At 39.2% G+C, this 14,310-nt stretch overlaps 1 protein-coding gene across 1 annotated transcript; it reads right to left on the bottom strand.

Annotated features, from left to right (window-relative positions):
* Positions 1-4: 4 nt before the first annotated feature.
* Positions 5-13,803, bottom strand: LOC143300435 (cell division cycle-associated protein 7-like). The gene is made up of 10 exons (XM_076614093.1): positions 13,791-13,803; positions 12,574-12,651; positions 11,305-11,364; positions 10,211-10,384; positions 9,710-9,787; positions 8,798-8,935; positions 7,531-7,617; positions 6,995-7,057; positions 5,566-5,702; positions 5-4,155 (listed from the first exon to the last, which is right to left on the bottom strand). The coding sequence occupies exons 1-10, from the start codon at positions 13,797-13,799 to the stop codon at positions 4,137-4,139; spliced, it is 843 nt and encodes a 280-aa protein (XP_076470208.1). The 5' UTR covers positions 13,800-13,803; the 3' UTR covers positions 5-4,136.
* Positions 13,804-14,310: the final 507 nt, after the last annotated feature.

Here is a 14,310-nt window from a genome sequence, read left to right as displayed (position 1 = left end):
AGATACAAGAGAAAAACACACACCACAACATACTCAAATCACACTGCTTCATAAATACCTCACATCCAAAATACACACTCGTACACAGCATGCCCAAACAACACACTTTTGACAATAAAATACTTCATATAAAATAGCTTTATTTGTGTCCATTTCCTTGCTCTACAGATACCATCATAGACAAACACTAAAAGTTCTCTTGACAATGAATCGTTTCAGGTCTGACAGAAAAAAATATGATTAAAGTTTACAAATGAACGACTTCAAGTGGTCAGTTGAAACAAGCATCACATTGCTGAATAGGAATTTTAACAAAAGCTGATGAATCGGCTCGAGTTACTGGTATATTCACAAGACACTTTGCCCAAGTGATTATGGCTGAAGTACAAGACTATCTTCACAGAGATGCCAACCCCTGTCAAGTGTTTGAAGGAACAATCGGGAAATTTCATTGGAACATTGTGAATTTGGCAGGAACACTCGGACTCCCAGCCATATCAGCAAATGTACGTTTTATCAACAAGCTTATTCCACCAGGCACAGATTCTGTTTCACTGGGACACAACTTGATTTAGCCACATTGTTTTGTTCAGGCAAACAATTAAGCTGATTGATCTACTCATGTTGTTTCAATGTAAACACACATGCTATAAGCTGAGCATCATCACTTGAGACTGAGGTTTGTACTGCAGTAGTGACTGCCTGGCCTTGTGATCAACAGGTCTAGAGCATCTGGGTAATGTTACAACATGAAAGCCAGTGACCATGCCATGTAGTCAAAAATGAACTTGTCAGAACAATTTTGATGTTGTCATAACATACATGGAGAATACCATAATTTAATACCCCTCGTGATTATTGATCCACCATGGAATACACAAAAAAGTGGATACTTCTGAAGATCTACCAGAGCAATGTACAGATCTGGCAATGAAGTATAAAAATATTTGAAGATCTACCAGAGCAATGTACAGATCTGGCAATGAAGTATAAAAATATTTGTATCTTCATCGTAATAAATAACCTATCAATTCAGTGCAGCAATGGTAAGTTTGTTTGGGTTTTTTGTTTTTTATCAATCCATATATCGCAGGGATTCATGCTGCTGGCATCATGGAAGAGTTCTGTCCCTTGGACCAGCCAGCTGTCACTTTTGTGTACATGATTTTGAGCAAAAAAAGCCTGCTGGTGTGAATTCAGACAGCCAACATCCATTTTGGGAAGTGCAAAATGACTTGCACACAATTCCTGGTCAGCAAGTGGCTGGACTCGGTGTTGATGTTGCCCAGAAGTATGAGAACATTCAGTCCTATTGAACTTTGGACCAGGAAGGCATTATTTTTTTTGAATTTTTTTCTCCCTCCTTGAGACATGCAGTTCCTACTTTCAATATGAAGCCATGTACCAACTCATCTTCAAAGCTGTTCTGTAAAATAGACCAATCTTTATTATCAAGTTTACTAGGGTCACAAGGAATACTGGGTTTGGGGGAGATACAAAATAAGGAATACCAATCTATAAAAGAAAAATATTTCAAATTTATTATTCTATACTATCAAGAAACAACTCACTCTGAGCAAACAATCTCAGTGGTTTTGTTTGAAAAGATTTGTCTGGTCTTTTATGGCATTAAATAAATATCCTTTACACTTTGAAAGGGTGTTAGTAGACTATACCCAAAACTGTTTGACAACATGAATTAATTTATAGAAAGTAAATTCTAAATTCATTTTTTCGTCCAATCACATAAATCAATTAGTCCAGTCACATATAAATTTAATCTTGAATTTCAAATATATTTCCTGGTACTGATACTTTTCAAAAACTATTTCTTGTACTGACATATATACTATTTACAGCAAATAATTTTTAAAAATATTTTGTTGAATCGCTACCTACCAGTAATGATTTTCAATGACTGAATTTCAAAACTATCCTTCAAATCTTCACTGAAGCCATTACCTCGGCTCTTCAAGGTTTGAAAGAAACAAGGCTTCTGAACGCTGCTGGTTGTAAACAATATTGTGCACATTCGGTAATCACCATGATAAAACATTTTCCAAAACAAAAGTGAACTGTACAAAAGTAACAAAAAAGTCAACAAGCACCCACAATGCATAGAAGTCTTTCCATGTACAGAATCTGAACATACACAGATGCATATATACACACACTTCCAGTTTCTATACACATGCATACAACCATCCAGATCTTGCATAAAACACACGCACACTTGGCAAAATTGAACACTTTTGGTGTATAAACTACTTACATGTTTTGGCACACAAATATTCAATATACTATGATACATTATCATACAGTTAACAAGTGCATTTCGCCATTTATATCTTTTGATAACAGCACAACATACTGTGCCAAAAGACACAAAATAACAAACAAGCAATAAGAACCAACAGGAGGTACAAGACAAGAGACTTCCAACTGAAAAAAATATAATGCAAGTTTTATATGCACGGTTACACTTACACAATCATTATGTCACTATTCCTACCAGTGCCATGCACTATCATATACTAAACCAAAGCAGACTATCTATCCATACATCTATGAAACACATACTATCTATCCATGTACCCATGAAACCAATAACAACCATCCCAGCACTCGATCTCCGATTCATTCACTTCACAGAGTGCTGCTGGAGATGCAGGAGAAAAACAAGGCAAGGGTCTGGAGACATCCCTACTGTGGAAGCATTAAAACAGATTATAAAAGGTATGACTAAAACTGCCGCATTGACTTGAAAGGCCTTTCCGACTGTTGTAGTTTTAAAAAACGTATCTGTCTCAGTTAAATTTTAAACAAAAGCTATTATATTTATCTTCTTTTATTTATTTATTTATTTTTTTTTTTTTTATCAAGTAGTATATTCAAATGCCACATCCTTCCCCTTCAAAACAAACAACAAAGAAAAACAAGAGAGGCAAGGCCTAATTAAAACTCACTTGTGACACACTGTATACAGGAAAGGAATCATGAGAAAAAAAAAATCATTAAAATGGGTCGGGGGGGAGGGGGGCTGGGGAGCTGCCAGTGGGCTCAAACAATTGATGTTTTGTTCAGAAGCAAGTAGTCTAATCCCCAACACTACGCCGCATCAAACGTCACTTGACTATATTTGATATCTAAAGCTATGGGTCTTTTTTAGCGCGATAAAAATATGGCTGTACTGGAGGTAATATTACCATTTACATCATGTTTTCCTGACATATCTTGATTATCTAAGATTCTTTTAACTTGGCCGTAAAGGAGACGTTGGCATTGCCACAGGCATACTGCAACATGTATAGATCTGCACAAACCAGTCTAACAACAGGCCGACAGAAACTGAAAGAAGTGTTTGATTCAATTTTTCCAATGTTCATTCCAGTTAATTCAGTATCCACTTTAGATTATTCATCGGTAGCAAACACGTTGATGGTGTAGTTAGTGTCACTGTATGTGTTCTGTCCAGAATTTGTTTTTCTTTTCTAGTAATTGCAAACAAGAAAAACAATGTCATGCCATCTTCTTACCAAGCATCGCCTACGTTCCGGCACTGGCAAGCAGTCAATGGCCTTTCGGATTCCAGAACGAATCTCAATGAAAAAAACTGTTAATGATCCAGAAATACGGCTAAATTCAGGAGACTAAACCTATTATTGGTATGACTGAAGATTTTTCTTCCTACTATGTTTAAGCCAAATTTGGTACTGGCAAAATATTTCCAGAGAAAATGGCAATATTATAAAGTTTACCACAGACACAGACAACCGAACAGAGAGTTATAGCATAGACTCACTTTGTTTACACAAGCAAGTCAAAAAGGAGAAAGAAGAAAGGGGCATGGTGAAGAGATGGTTGTGGGTAAATATAACCACAAACTTCTAACAGTTAATAGGACACAACTATCTTCTACCGTTCATGAAATAAAATGAAGTCTATAAGTCCATATTTTGAAGCCTGCGTCTTACCCCCATTAAAAAAAGTTGCCCCATTAAAAGTCACCCCGTTCTCTTTCAGCATAAGGAGGTACAAGCAGCTGGCTCCCAGACGTAGATGACAAGATGTCGGGTCAGGTAAGGTCACTTCAGTACCTCTTATCTCTTCTCGGCCAGTCCAACTGACAGATGACCTCATTTGGGAGTGTGTAGTCTGCAAGAGAATCCCTTCATCAGGAACAGTCCATCAAATCACCTTAATTAACCTTCACCCTACTTCACTATTTACCCTGTTACTACTCCCGTATCGATGGGGGAAGGTGGCAGAATGGTTAAGACGCCAATCTGCCAATACAGAGTTTGTGTTCAAATCCCGCTCTCGCCCTTTCTCCCGAGTTTGACTGGAAAATCATGTCTGGTCATTTGGATGAGATGATAAACCAGGCCTGCCTAAGTGCATAGGGTGATGCTGCTGGTCAGGCATCTGCCTAGCAGATGTGTAGCATGTATGGATTTGTCCAAACGCAGTGATGCTTCCGTGAAAAACTGAAACTGTATCATGGGTCCATCAGACCCATTCTCACTAAAGCAAATTCACCCTATCTGTACATCACGAGTGACCCATTCGCACTGAACAAGCAATTCACCCTATCTGTATGTCATTCGTTTGTCAGACCCATTATCTCAAAAAGGAAATTTTCTATCTAAAATTACGTTTAAATAACATACTTACCGTGACCCAACTAGTGCAGACTCCGGCAGGGGTCTGACATTCCTGTCCTGTGCAAACTACTATCCGCCTATGCGGAGCAGACAAAATTACGGCCGATAACCTCCCGGAAGTAGGTAACCTCCCCTTTGTCCCAAGCAATTCACCCTATCTGGATGTCATTCGTCTGTCAGACCCATTATCTCAAAACAAGCAATGCACTCTATCTGTATGTCACAAGTCTTGTCAGACCCATCACCCATTCTCACACACACACACAAAACAATTCATCCAATTATGGGCATGTCAATCCTTAAACCTGCAAGGAAACTTAGGAAAAACAATTCCCATACATAGACTTTGCGGAAATCAAAAACATCTAGAGCCAAGAGTTCTTTTCTTTCTTTGGAGGGGGTTTGAGGGGGAGGGGGAGGTGTAGGGGGGGCAGGCTGTTCGGGTTTGTTTGGTTTTTTTAGCTGCCCCATCATTAGCATCATTAGCATTTCAGTGGCATTACTCCATCGCTCATTCCTAGTCCCACATACACAGCCACACCTGGATTCTTCTGTTTCAGACTCAGCCCCAGCAGACCACAAAGAACCATCAACAGTAGGTTGCCAGGAGGCCACACACCAGAGAAGAACCTATACTTCAGTTGAGTCATTTTGGTGGTGTTCAATTGTTCCAGTTCTGATTTAACATACACAGGACACCACTAAGCCCCCTACTGACGACAAAAATGGTTCAGTCACAGCTTAGAGGTGATCAGACATGCTAACTCTGTATGAGCGGTCTGGTATGTACAGCAAGGTAACTGATAAAAGTGCCTTCCTACACAACTGAGTCATCATGCAGCAAGTGCAATTTAAACCAATCTCTAAACAAAATACCAAACTCTTGTCTCAATCAACTCACCCTTTTAGGTAGGAGTGAACATCATCGAACCCTCTCTCTCTGGCCAGGTGAATGAGGATACCAGTGCAGCTTTTGCCGCCACGTTTTCGACAGAAACTGCAGTTGCATATCCCACGGCAAGGTGGGCACACCCATTCCTGAAAACATGAAGGGTTCAAAGTACTTGATCATACGCCTGTAAGTGTCCGTATCAGTCCGTGACCCTACGCCTGTAAGTGTCCATATCAGTCCGTGACCCTACGCCTGTTAAGTGTCCATATCAGTGTGTGATCCTATGCCTGTAAGTGTCCATATCAGTGTGTGATCCTATGCCTGTAAGTGTCCATATCAGTGTGTGATCCTACACCTGTAAGTGTCCATATCAGTGTGTGATCCTACGCCTGTAAGTGTCCATATCAGCGTGTGATCCTATGCCTGTAAGTGTCCATATCAGTGTGTGATCCTACGCCTGTAAGTGTCCATATCAGCGTGTGATCCTATGCCTGTAAATATTCAAATCAATCAGTCTGTGACTTAGTGCCTGTAAATATCCATATCAGTCTGATCCTATGCCTTAAGTGTCCATATCAATCAGTCGATAACTGCCTTATGCAAAAGTCTCTGCTATATCACTTCAAGCAATGCCAAGAAGAGAGAGCTGAAGCCACAGATCAACAATGAAGAGCAGTACAGGTTTCTTAATGGATTAAGTTAAGAGTTTTATAAAAACCTACGTATAACTCACTCTCTCTTTTGTTCAGTAGCTAAAAACACAAGTAGCAGCTTTTTTTCCTTCATAATCTGAGGAGAGAAAAAAAATCACCAACACATAAACTAAATGAGAACAGGGACAGTTTGAACAATTCAACCACTTAACCGCCAGTAACATTTTCCACATTACAAATTTGTATGTGTATCTTAAACAATAATGCACTCTGCCAACTTTTCACTGTTAAGTTTTGAGCAAAAACCTGTACATGTACACACACATGAATGGTACATTCTGGGCACACAAAGAACAGAAAAGACCACAGTTTGTGACACGAAGGCTCAAAGAGAAAGAAAGCCATCCAGTACTGCTGTATTCAGTCCACAAGTACATTCCTCTACAAGACACATGGGGGAAGGCGGGTGGGGGGGAGGGGGTAAAAAAGTTGAAAAACTACAAATTTTTCCTATGAGTGATCACAAAAATTTCTCTCACTTATCCACTCAGAAAATAATATGCAAAAGAGCACATCCAGAAATCTCATGACTTTTATTCTCCACCAGATTCTTGTCATGGTATGGAAATTTATATTTATATGAATGAATGCTGTGAAAGTTGCCACCATAGTACAGCAGAAACTTTGGTGCATTTTGCCCTGCCCAAAGCCAAGAACAAACGTTTTCAATGCTGTGCCCAGCAAAGGGTTAATCTAGCAGCTGACCATTGATGACATATACTTACTGGATCTTTCAAAGCCACCTTGGCGTCTTCACCGTATCTGTTTCTTAGACACGGTCCACAGAACTGCAACATGCACAGAAGACATGCAAGTACTGAAAGCCAGCAACAAGCATGTAAATTTATGTGCATACAAGTGCTATCTGCCAAATAATTAAACTGACACAAAACAGCAAAATACAAATAATGTCACATATCAAACAAAACTGCAGTACATTCAACACAAAAAGGCCTTATCCATGTCAACTGAACCAACAATGACAATACAATAAACAATGCAAGTGAAGATGACAAAGCATTGAAAAACCTAGTGTTCTACACTTGACAGAAAGATATAAACATCCAAGGTAACTAAGACAGACAAACAAGCAAAGTTACAAATATTACACTTTGGTTAGTTTGAATATCCACTAAACTGCAGAAAATCATCACAATGGATATCACAGTATTCATTCGCACAAATTACTGAATCAGCCCCCCACTGACATCACTCTGGAGCACCTGTCGACATCTAACCCATGCCTGTTTCTGGTACCCACCTGGCCCCTCACTCCCCCGCAATTCGTGTTCCGGCAGATCGTTTTGACATCATCCGTCTTTTGTCGACACTGGTGGCAGGTTGTACCCTGTGGTGTTCATCATCAGTCATTTATCATCATCATCATTCTGCTGCCGTCATATGCACATCAAAAACATCACAATGAATGCTCATTTATCTCACTGCACTGTACTGTTTTGTACGATGATGTATGGTGTTCTATCCCTTTTCTCACAATGGATTTTCATAATGTGAAATTCAGGCTACATTCCACTTGATCACTACACTGCCATAGGAATGCATACCTGCCTTCAACTGCCCATAGCATACCGAACAGCACTGCCAGAACAAGGCATACCTAACTTCAATTGGCCGTAGCATACAACCAAGTTCACCTTCTTATGTAAATTGATTCTTTTGAAAACAATTGACCACTGACCTCAAATAAAAGTTATATGGGAAGGCAACAGACTTCAAAGGTCATATGGTCAAAATGGAGAACAGGAAAGATGTACCTTACATTCGGGAACTACTGGGTTAACTTGCTAATACAAGCACTTCATTTTGGCAGTATGCTCTCCCAAAATACACCGACGCCATTTAGTTACTGGCAATAAATGTTCATGACTGCATCATTTACTAATTGAGAGGTAGTAGCATTATCATTATTACCATCCTCATGAAGTCAACCTCTGTGAATTAGCCAACACATGGGCAGATGATATGCTGCAGGCTAAGTCAAACAAAAAGACTGCCTCATATTATAAACAGGAAAATTATTTTCCAGTGTATTTATACATAATGACTGTCACATCTTTTATCACCCCCACCCCTCCCCCGCACCCCCCACAACATACCCAGATATTTCTTTCCTGAAATACGCACATAATGACTGTCATATCTTTTCTTCTTCTTATTATTATTATACACATATACGCCTAATCTTGAAAATAAGCCCTAGGCGTTTACAAATAAAACGTACATGTAAATATCAAAAAGGAAAAATCGAACACAAGATACCAAACATCATTAAAAATGATTGCAGCAAAGATGAGTGACGGAGAGGATGAGGAAGTTGATTCCAAAGAAAGGGGGCTTGGAATGAAAAACTGTGTTGGCCATACCGACCAGGGGGGATCCTTAGCATAGAAGTGTCAGAAGAAGAGCAGAGTTGGCGTGAGGGTATGCAAGGATGAATGAGATCAACCCCCTCCCCCCCAACCTCCCCCCCTTCTAATACACAGATCCTTCTTTACTGAGATACTCACATAATGACTGTCGTATCTTTTATCCGACACGGACACTGCCACCATGTTTAGATCCTCATCTGTTATTTCCTCCGCAGACTTAAGATCTCGAACAACACGAGGTCGACGTGACGGTGATGGCAGGTCAAGATTACTGTCCTGTGAACATTGAATTCTTTTCATCAATTCACAAAAAAAAAAAAAAAGTTTTTATTTCCTTGTCTCGTACTGCCGAAGATAAAAGACTGTATTGTATTTCTCTTTTTTGTTACAACAGATTTCTCTGTGTGAAATTCGGGCTGCTCTTTCCAGGGAGAGCACATCACTACAATGAGAGTGCAAAGGAAACTTTTTTTTGTATTTTTCCTGTGTGCAGTTTTATTTGTTTTTCCTATCAAAGTGCATTTTTTTCTACAGAATTTTGCCAGGGACAACCCTTTTGTTGCCATGGGTTCTTTTTCGGGCGTTAAGTGCATGCTGCACATGGGACCTCTGTTTATCATCTCATCTGAATGACTAGTGTCCAGACCACCACTCAAGGTCTAGTGGAAGGAGAGAAAATACCAGCGACTGAGCCGTGATTCGAACCAGCATGCTCAGATTCTCTCGCTTCCTAGGCAGACGCGTTACTTCTAAGCCATCACTCTGCCATCAAGTGTTAACTTTAGAGTAAACATAGTGTTACTCAACAGTTTTGTCACAGACAAAAAAGGGGTTTGAACAAGAAACACACGCACATAAAAAAACCACCCTGCAATAACAGAATTTTAAAATGTCCATATTTCCAGTCAGATCTTATTGAAGGATGAATAACTTGCCAATATAAACAAGAAAAAGAAAGAAGGAAATCAGAAACACAGCTCAGCTTGCTTCTCTCTCTCTCTCTTTCATACACACATAATTTTACATCACAAACAGTTCCACACAACTAACCTCATCATCCACACTGGGGTCCACTCCGAAGTCTGGACACGGGGGCTTTCGGAAAAACCCAAATCTCACCACCAGTTTCTGCAACACATCAAGTTTTAGACTGAAATTAACCACGTCGTTTTACAGTTAGTTATACAAGGAAAGTAAGATTTTGGGTAGGGTTGGGTTTTTTTTAATTATCTTAATTTTGAATTTCCATGTATATATAATACTAAGACAATGAAAAGAGATGGTCAGTGGATCGGGTCTCTCAGCCAGTTACCTGCCACACAGCTTATGCTTCCTTTGAGTTGAGAGATGAATAGCTCCAATCTGACTGATGTACAAATTACAATCACTTTCATTTATTTAAACAATTACAAAACAACAAAAGCATCAAAAGTGCACAAACTCACTAAGCAAACACACTCACATACCCCCGTCACCCCCTTAAAACCACACACACACAACACAAGCCACACACACAAATCACACACCCACAAACATATCACACACACCTACCTCTGGTGTGGACAAAGGTGTACTGCTAGAAGAGGATACAGATGACACTGAACCACTGCGAGAACGAGTCCTCGGGAGGTCAAACCTGGTGGGCTGCCGTCGTGCATTTCGGGATGGGTTCCGCCTGATTGGTCCCACCTCTTCTAGGCTACTTGATGTTCTGCGTTGCTTGGCCTAAATAAAAAGGAAAAACAGATAGATGATTAATTGGACTATCACACGTATTCTTTCCAGACTGTACCTGCGTATTTCTGTTTGAATGTATTTTGCCAGACTTTACTAAAGTGAAGCGAGTCTAAATGTGTGTATGTGCATTTGAATATACATATGATTATAAATCACATAAAATCTAAAATCTTAATACCACTATAGGTTGCATGGCTTTCCAGCATTTCACTAAGGTACTCCATGCACCTGTACAAACACTTCCCATTCCTCAGACCAGTTATTCATAAGGTACAGTTTGACAGGGAAGGGAAATACAAAGTTTTCAGTACATCACAAGTATCTCTGATTACTGGTCCACTGTTCTTTCCATCAGCAACGTTATTTCTATCTGTAGATGCAGTTACACAGACCAACTTCCTGGTTATGTGTAGCACTGCAAAGGGAAACAATAGGAACAATCAGTACAATTGTAGAGTCAGATTTTACAACCTCTTCTGTTCACCCTCTCACATTTGATAACAATTTCAACTTTGTTTCTCAGTTTCCCTGCAAATAATCAGGAAGATATTTATATCACTGAGTTTAAAGCACAATGAAATAACAGTTTAAAGCACAACAGTGAGCTCTATTTTCAACAAACCATTTTCAGTTCAACACACACAAAGCAGACTTCATTTACTTCCTTTAAAACCCGACATCAACCTAAGTATTTGGCTTTATTTCTCCACAGTCCACTACAACACTACCTTACCTTAACTCTTGACTGTCCAATCCAGAATGTACCTCAGACTTAACCCATGCACAGCTCTATCTTTCAGTAATCATATCTAATTCAGCAAGCACTACACAGACTCCATCCATACTGTTAAATGTCATGTCAACTTGTGACAAGTTCTCAACAACTTGAACACAGAACAAAACCTCACCCTTGGAGCCTTTGGTTTGACTGGCAGAGATCCCTGAATTTCAGACATCAGCCTGGCCAGCTGCAACCACAACCAATACACTGATAGCTTGGACCTCACTGTAAATTTCTTATACATGTATCAACTAGCTTGGACCTCACTGTAAATTTCATATACATGTATCAAAATTAGCACATCATCTTTCAGATTCACAATTCAAAGTTCTGCATGTTCCTGAAAACGATTAGGAAAACAAGAGATCATATAATGTGTATGTGTGCAAGTGAAGTACGAACTCCTCTGTACGTTTCAGTTCCTCATCACCTTATAGTGCTTATAGCCCAGACTGCACATGACCATTTCAGTTCATACTGCTGTTGCAGGGACTGAGGCAAAGTGTGACAAAGTGAGTCAGGTTTCTCTGGAAATATTAGCTCAAATCAACAATCAAGAGCACCAGACTGTTCAAAGATTAATTAAATATCTACACATAAAACAACAGAGGAAAAAAAATATTATGCAAAACATACTAAGGCCAGGATGGTATGGGCCAAGATGGTTTGCACACTAGTAATCTGCACCAACATGCATGCAACAGACCATCTAATTCCAGCCGTAAGTTATACAAACAAGCAGAACTAAGTTAAAACTTCCAGATGATTCTTACAGCAGCTGATGTATACTATGAGAGATGTTTTTGGTTCCATAACCCACCAAACCCCAAATGTCCTGGCATGGATAACAACATCTTTAGCTGAGCATACATACTTCATCTTCCATAACCATGTAAGCATATGTACATTACATGAAGGGGGCTCAGATACAATCATATCTGTAGTGGTTCACCTGAGAGTGGGATGCTGGAGTCCAGTTCCCACCCCTTTCAGGTCAACTGATGTGAACATCTGCTATTACTGTACAAGTGTCAAAGCCTGATTCTCAAACCCTTTGTCTGAGGATGTACTGCATAATATATTAACTATGCAAATGAACTATCACATAATTAATACACTGACCTGAATAACTCGAATGTGTCAACAGTTCTAAAAGGAAATCTTCTGTCTAAAATTACGTTAATAAGGAGTCTGCACTAGTGGGTCTCGGTTAAGTATGTGTAATTAAAACATACAAGCTGCCTGATGGGTTATAGAAACAAAACTACTGGTAACATTAACAGTTTAGCACATGCACTGGGTCATAATGACGTGTCAGCATATGATTTAAGATGGCAATGGAAAAGGAAAATGAGAAACTTTATAATGCATGCCCCTCAGTTCTACACAGTCTTACCATGGCTTTGTTGTCTTCCAGATTTCTTCTCCGGAGTTCCTCATATTCACTCACACTTGGCAAATCTTCAGATTCAACCTGAAGAAACAGAAACAAGACTCTTTTTTTTCACAAATGCTTAAAAATCTCAATGAAAATTTTCAAAGGACTTCAGGTCGTCTTCATCACAGTTCATAGTAAAAATAATGGTGTTGAATACAGTGATATGGTACTGGATTAAAAAACACAGAGGTGACTGCAACTCATGAATCCAAATGTGTTGTGTCATGAACATGCCTTGTGGCAACATCCAAATAATAACTGCTCATTATGAAATAATGTTCTGTGTAAGAAGACCTATGGATGTGTTCCTATTAAAGTGCATACTTTCTTTGCTTACCACCAATTAAATGCCACATTTTGTTTTAGACCAAGTTATTTCTGAGCTACAGGTACCCATTTTACAGGCAATATCCTCAGTAAATCAACTGAAAGGAGGCTAACTGCATTGAATATTCATATTTTCATTCATTATAAATATTCATAAATACTATTATTTCTATGGTTAAATGGTGTTGGGGGGGATCCAGCAGAACACATGAAGGAACAGTGGCATATGAATGTATGCATATTCTAACGAAAGCTAAAAAATCACACTATCATCTTAGAAAAAAAAAGTGCACCAGTTCACCAACTAGAATCAGCTTGATCTTAATAAATAATTACGACGCTTTTACCAACGAATGATATGATAAATCTGTCACACATCACACACAAAATGCCATTCTCATGAATCTTTTGGCAAAAACAAGAAATTATTTTTTTTCCCCACACTGCAACAGCGATTTTGTGCCATCGGATAAAAATGATTAAGTCATCACATTTCTTAATTACTTGGCGACTGCTGTTAAATCTGTGATGTCTTACTATGCGCACACGTGAGTATCCCATTAAAACGCGTATTCTGTTGGTACATTCCCTGATTAATGTCACAAATTATTCCTGAAGGAAAGAAAAACGAATGGAATATGTTCCCGCAGCTCCTTTTCAATAAGTTCAACGACGAAAAGTGACTGTGTACTGTCAGATCACACATTCCACCATATATTGTCCGAAAGTATGTGTTGCCAATTAACCACTCTTTTCAGTTTACTTTGTTTTAATTTTCAGTGTCTAAATCAACTACAAAAATCTGGGTGTCAGAACGATTGCCGGTCCTAACAGGTCAACATTCTCACCGTCTCCATTGCTGCTTGCATCACGTGTCTATTTCCCGCCACAAGGGGCGTGGGACGCTATGCGGTCATCGCAGTTCACGCGTGACTGCACAGCAATTACACACCGCAAAGTAATCAACCTGGCTGGGAGAGAAAAAAATCTCGCAAAATCAGTTCCATCTAAAGTCACATTAATAAATTTATTTCAAAATAAAATCAGGATATGGCTGTGCATGCTAGCATCGTTTCGGTCACTTGGTTTCAAAGGCTGAGATTCACAAGCATTTTATTTTATTCCCTTAAAATGTAATGGATGTGATTTGTTTTGGGGAAAATGAGTCAGTAGGGAAGACTCACTATTATGATTCTACTAAAGAATGTGTGTGCATTTTCGTGAGATGTCTTAAGTAGTACAACACTTTCTTCTTCGGATGTCCTCTGACCTTTTTAAATTTGTCCACGTGTTTCGTGATCCTGACTCGCGGAAAAAAAATTGCAGCGCACGCGCACTTTAACGACAGTCTTTCAGCGAGAACACTGC

Source organism: Babylonia areolata, chromosome 2 (assembly GCF_041734735.1).
Source record: "Babylonia areolata isolate BAREFJ2019XMU chromosome 2, ASM4173473v1, whole genome shotgun sequence".
Taxonomy (NCBI): Eukaryota; Metazoa; Mollusca; class Gastropoda; order Neogastropoda; family Buccinidae; genus Babylonia; species Babylonia areolata.
This window is presented reverse-complemented; position numbering and strand designations above follow the sequence as displayed.

What these genes read in the sequence shown, in the direction of transcription:
- LOC143300435 (XM_076614093.1), bottom strand. An exon ending in TCAAACCAAAGGCTCCAAGG is followed by an intron (nt 10,385 to 11,304) that starts GTGAGGTTTTGT and finishes CTTTTTATTTAG; the next exon opens with GCCAAGCAACGCAGAACATC. An exon ending in AAAGATACGACAGTCATTAT is followed by an intron (nt 7,618 to 8,797) that starts GTGAGTATCTCA and finishes TGAACACCACAG; the next exon opens with GGTACAACCTGCCACCAGTG.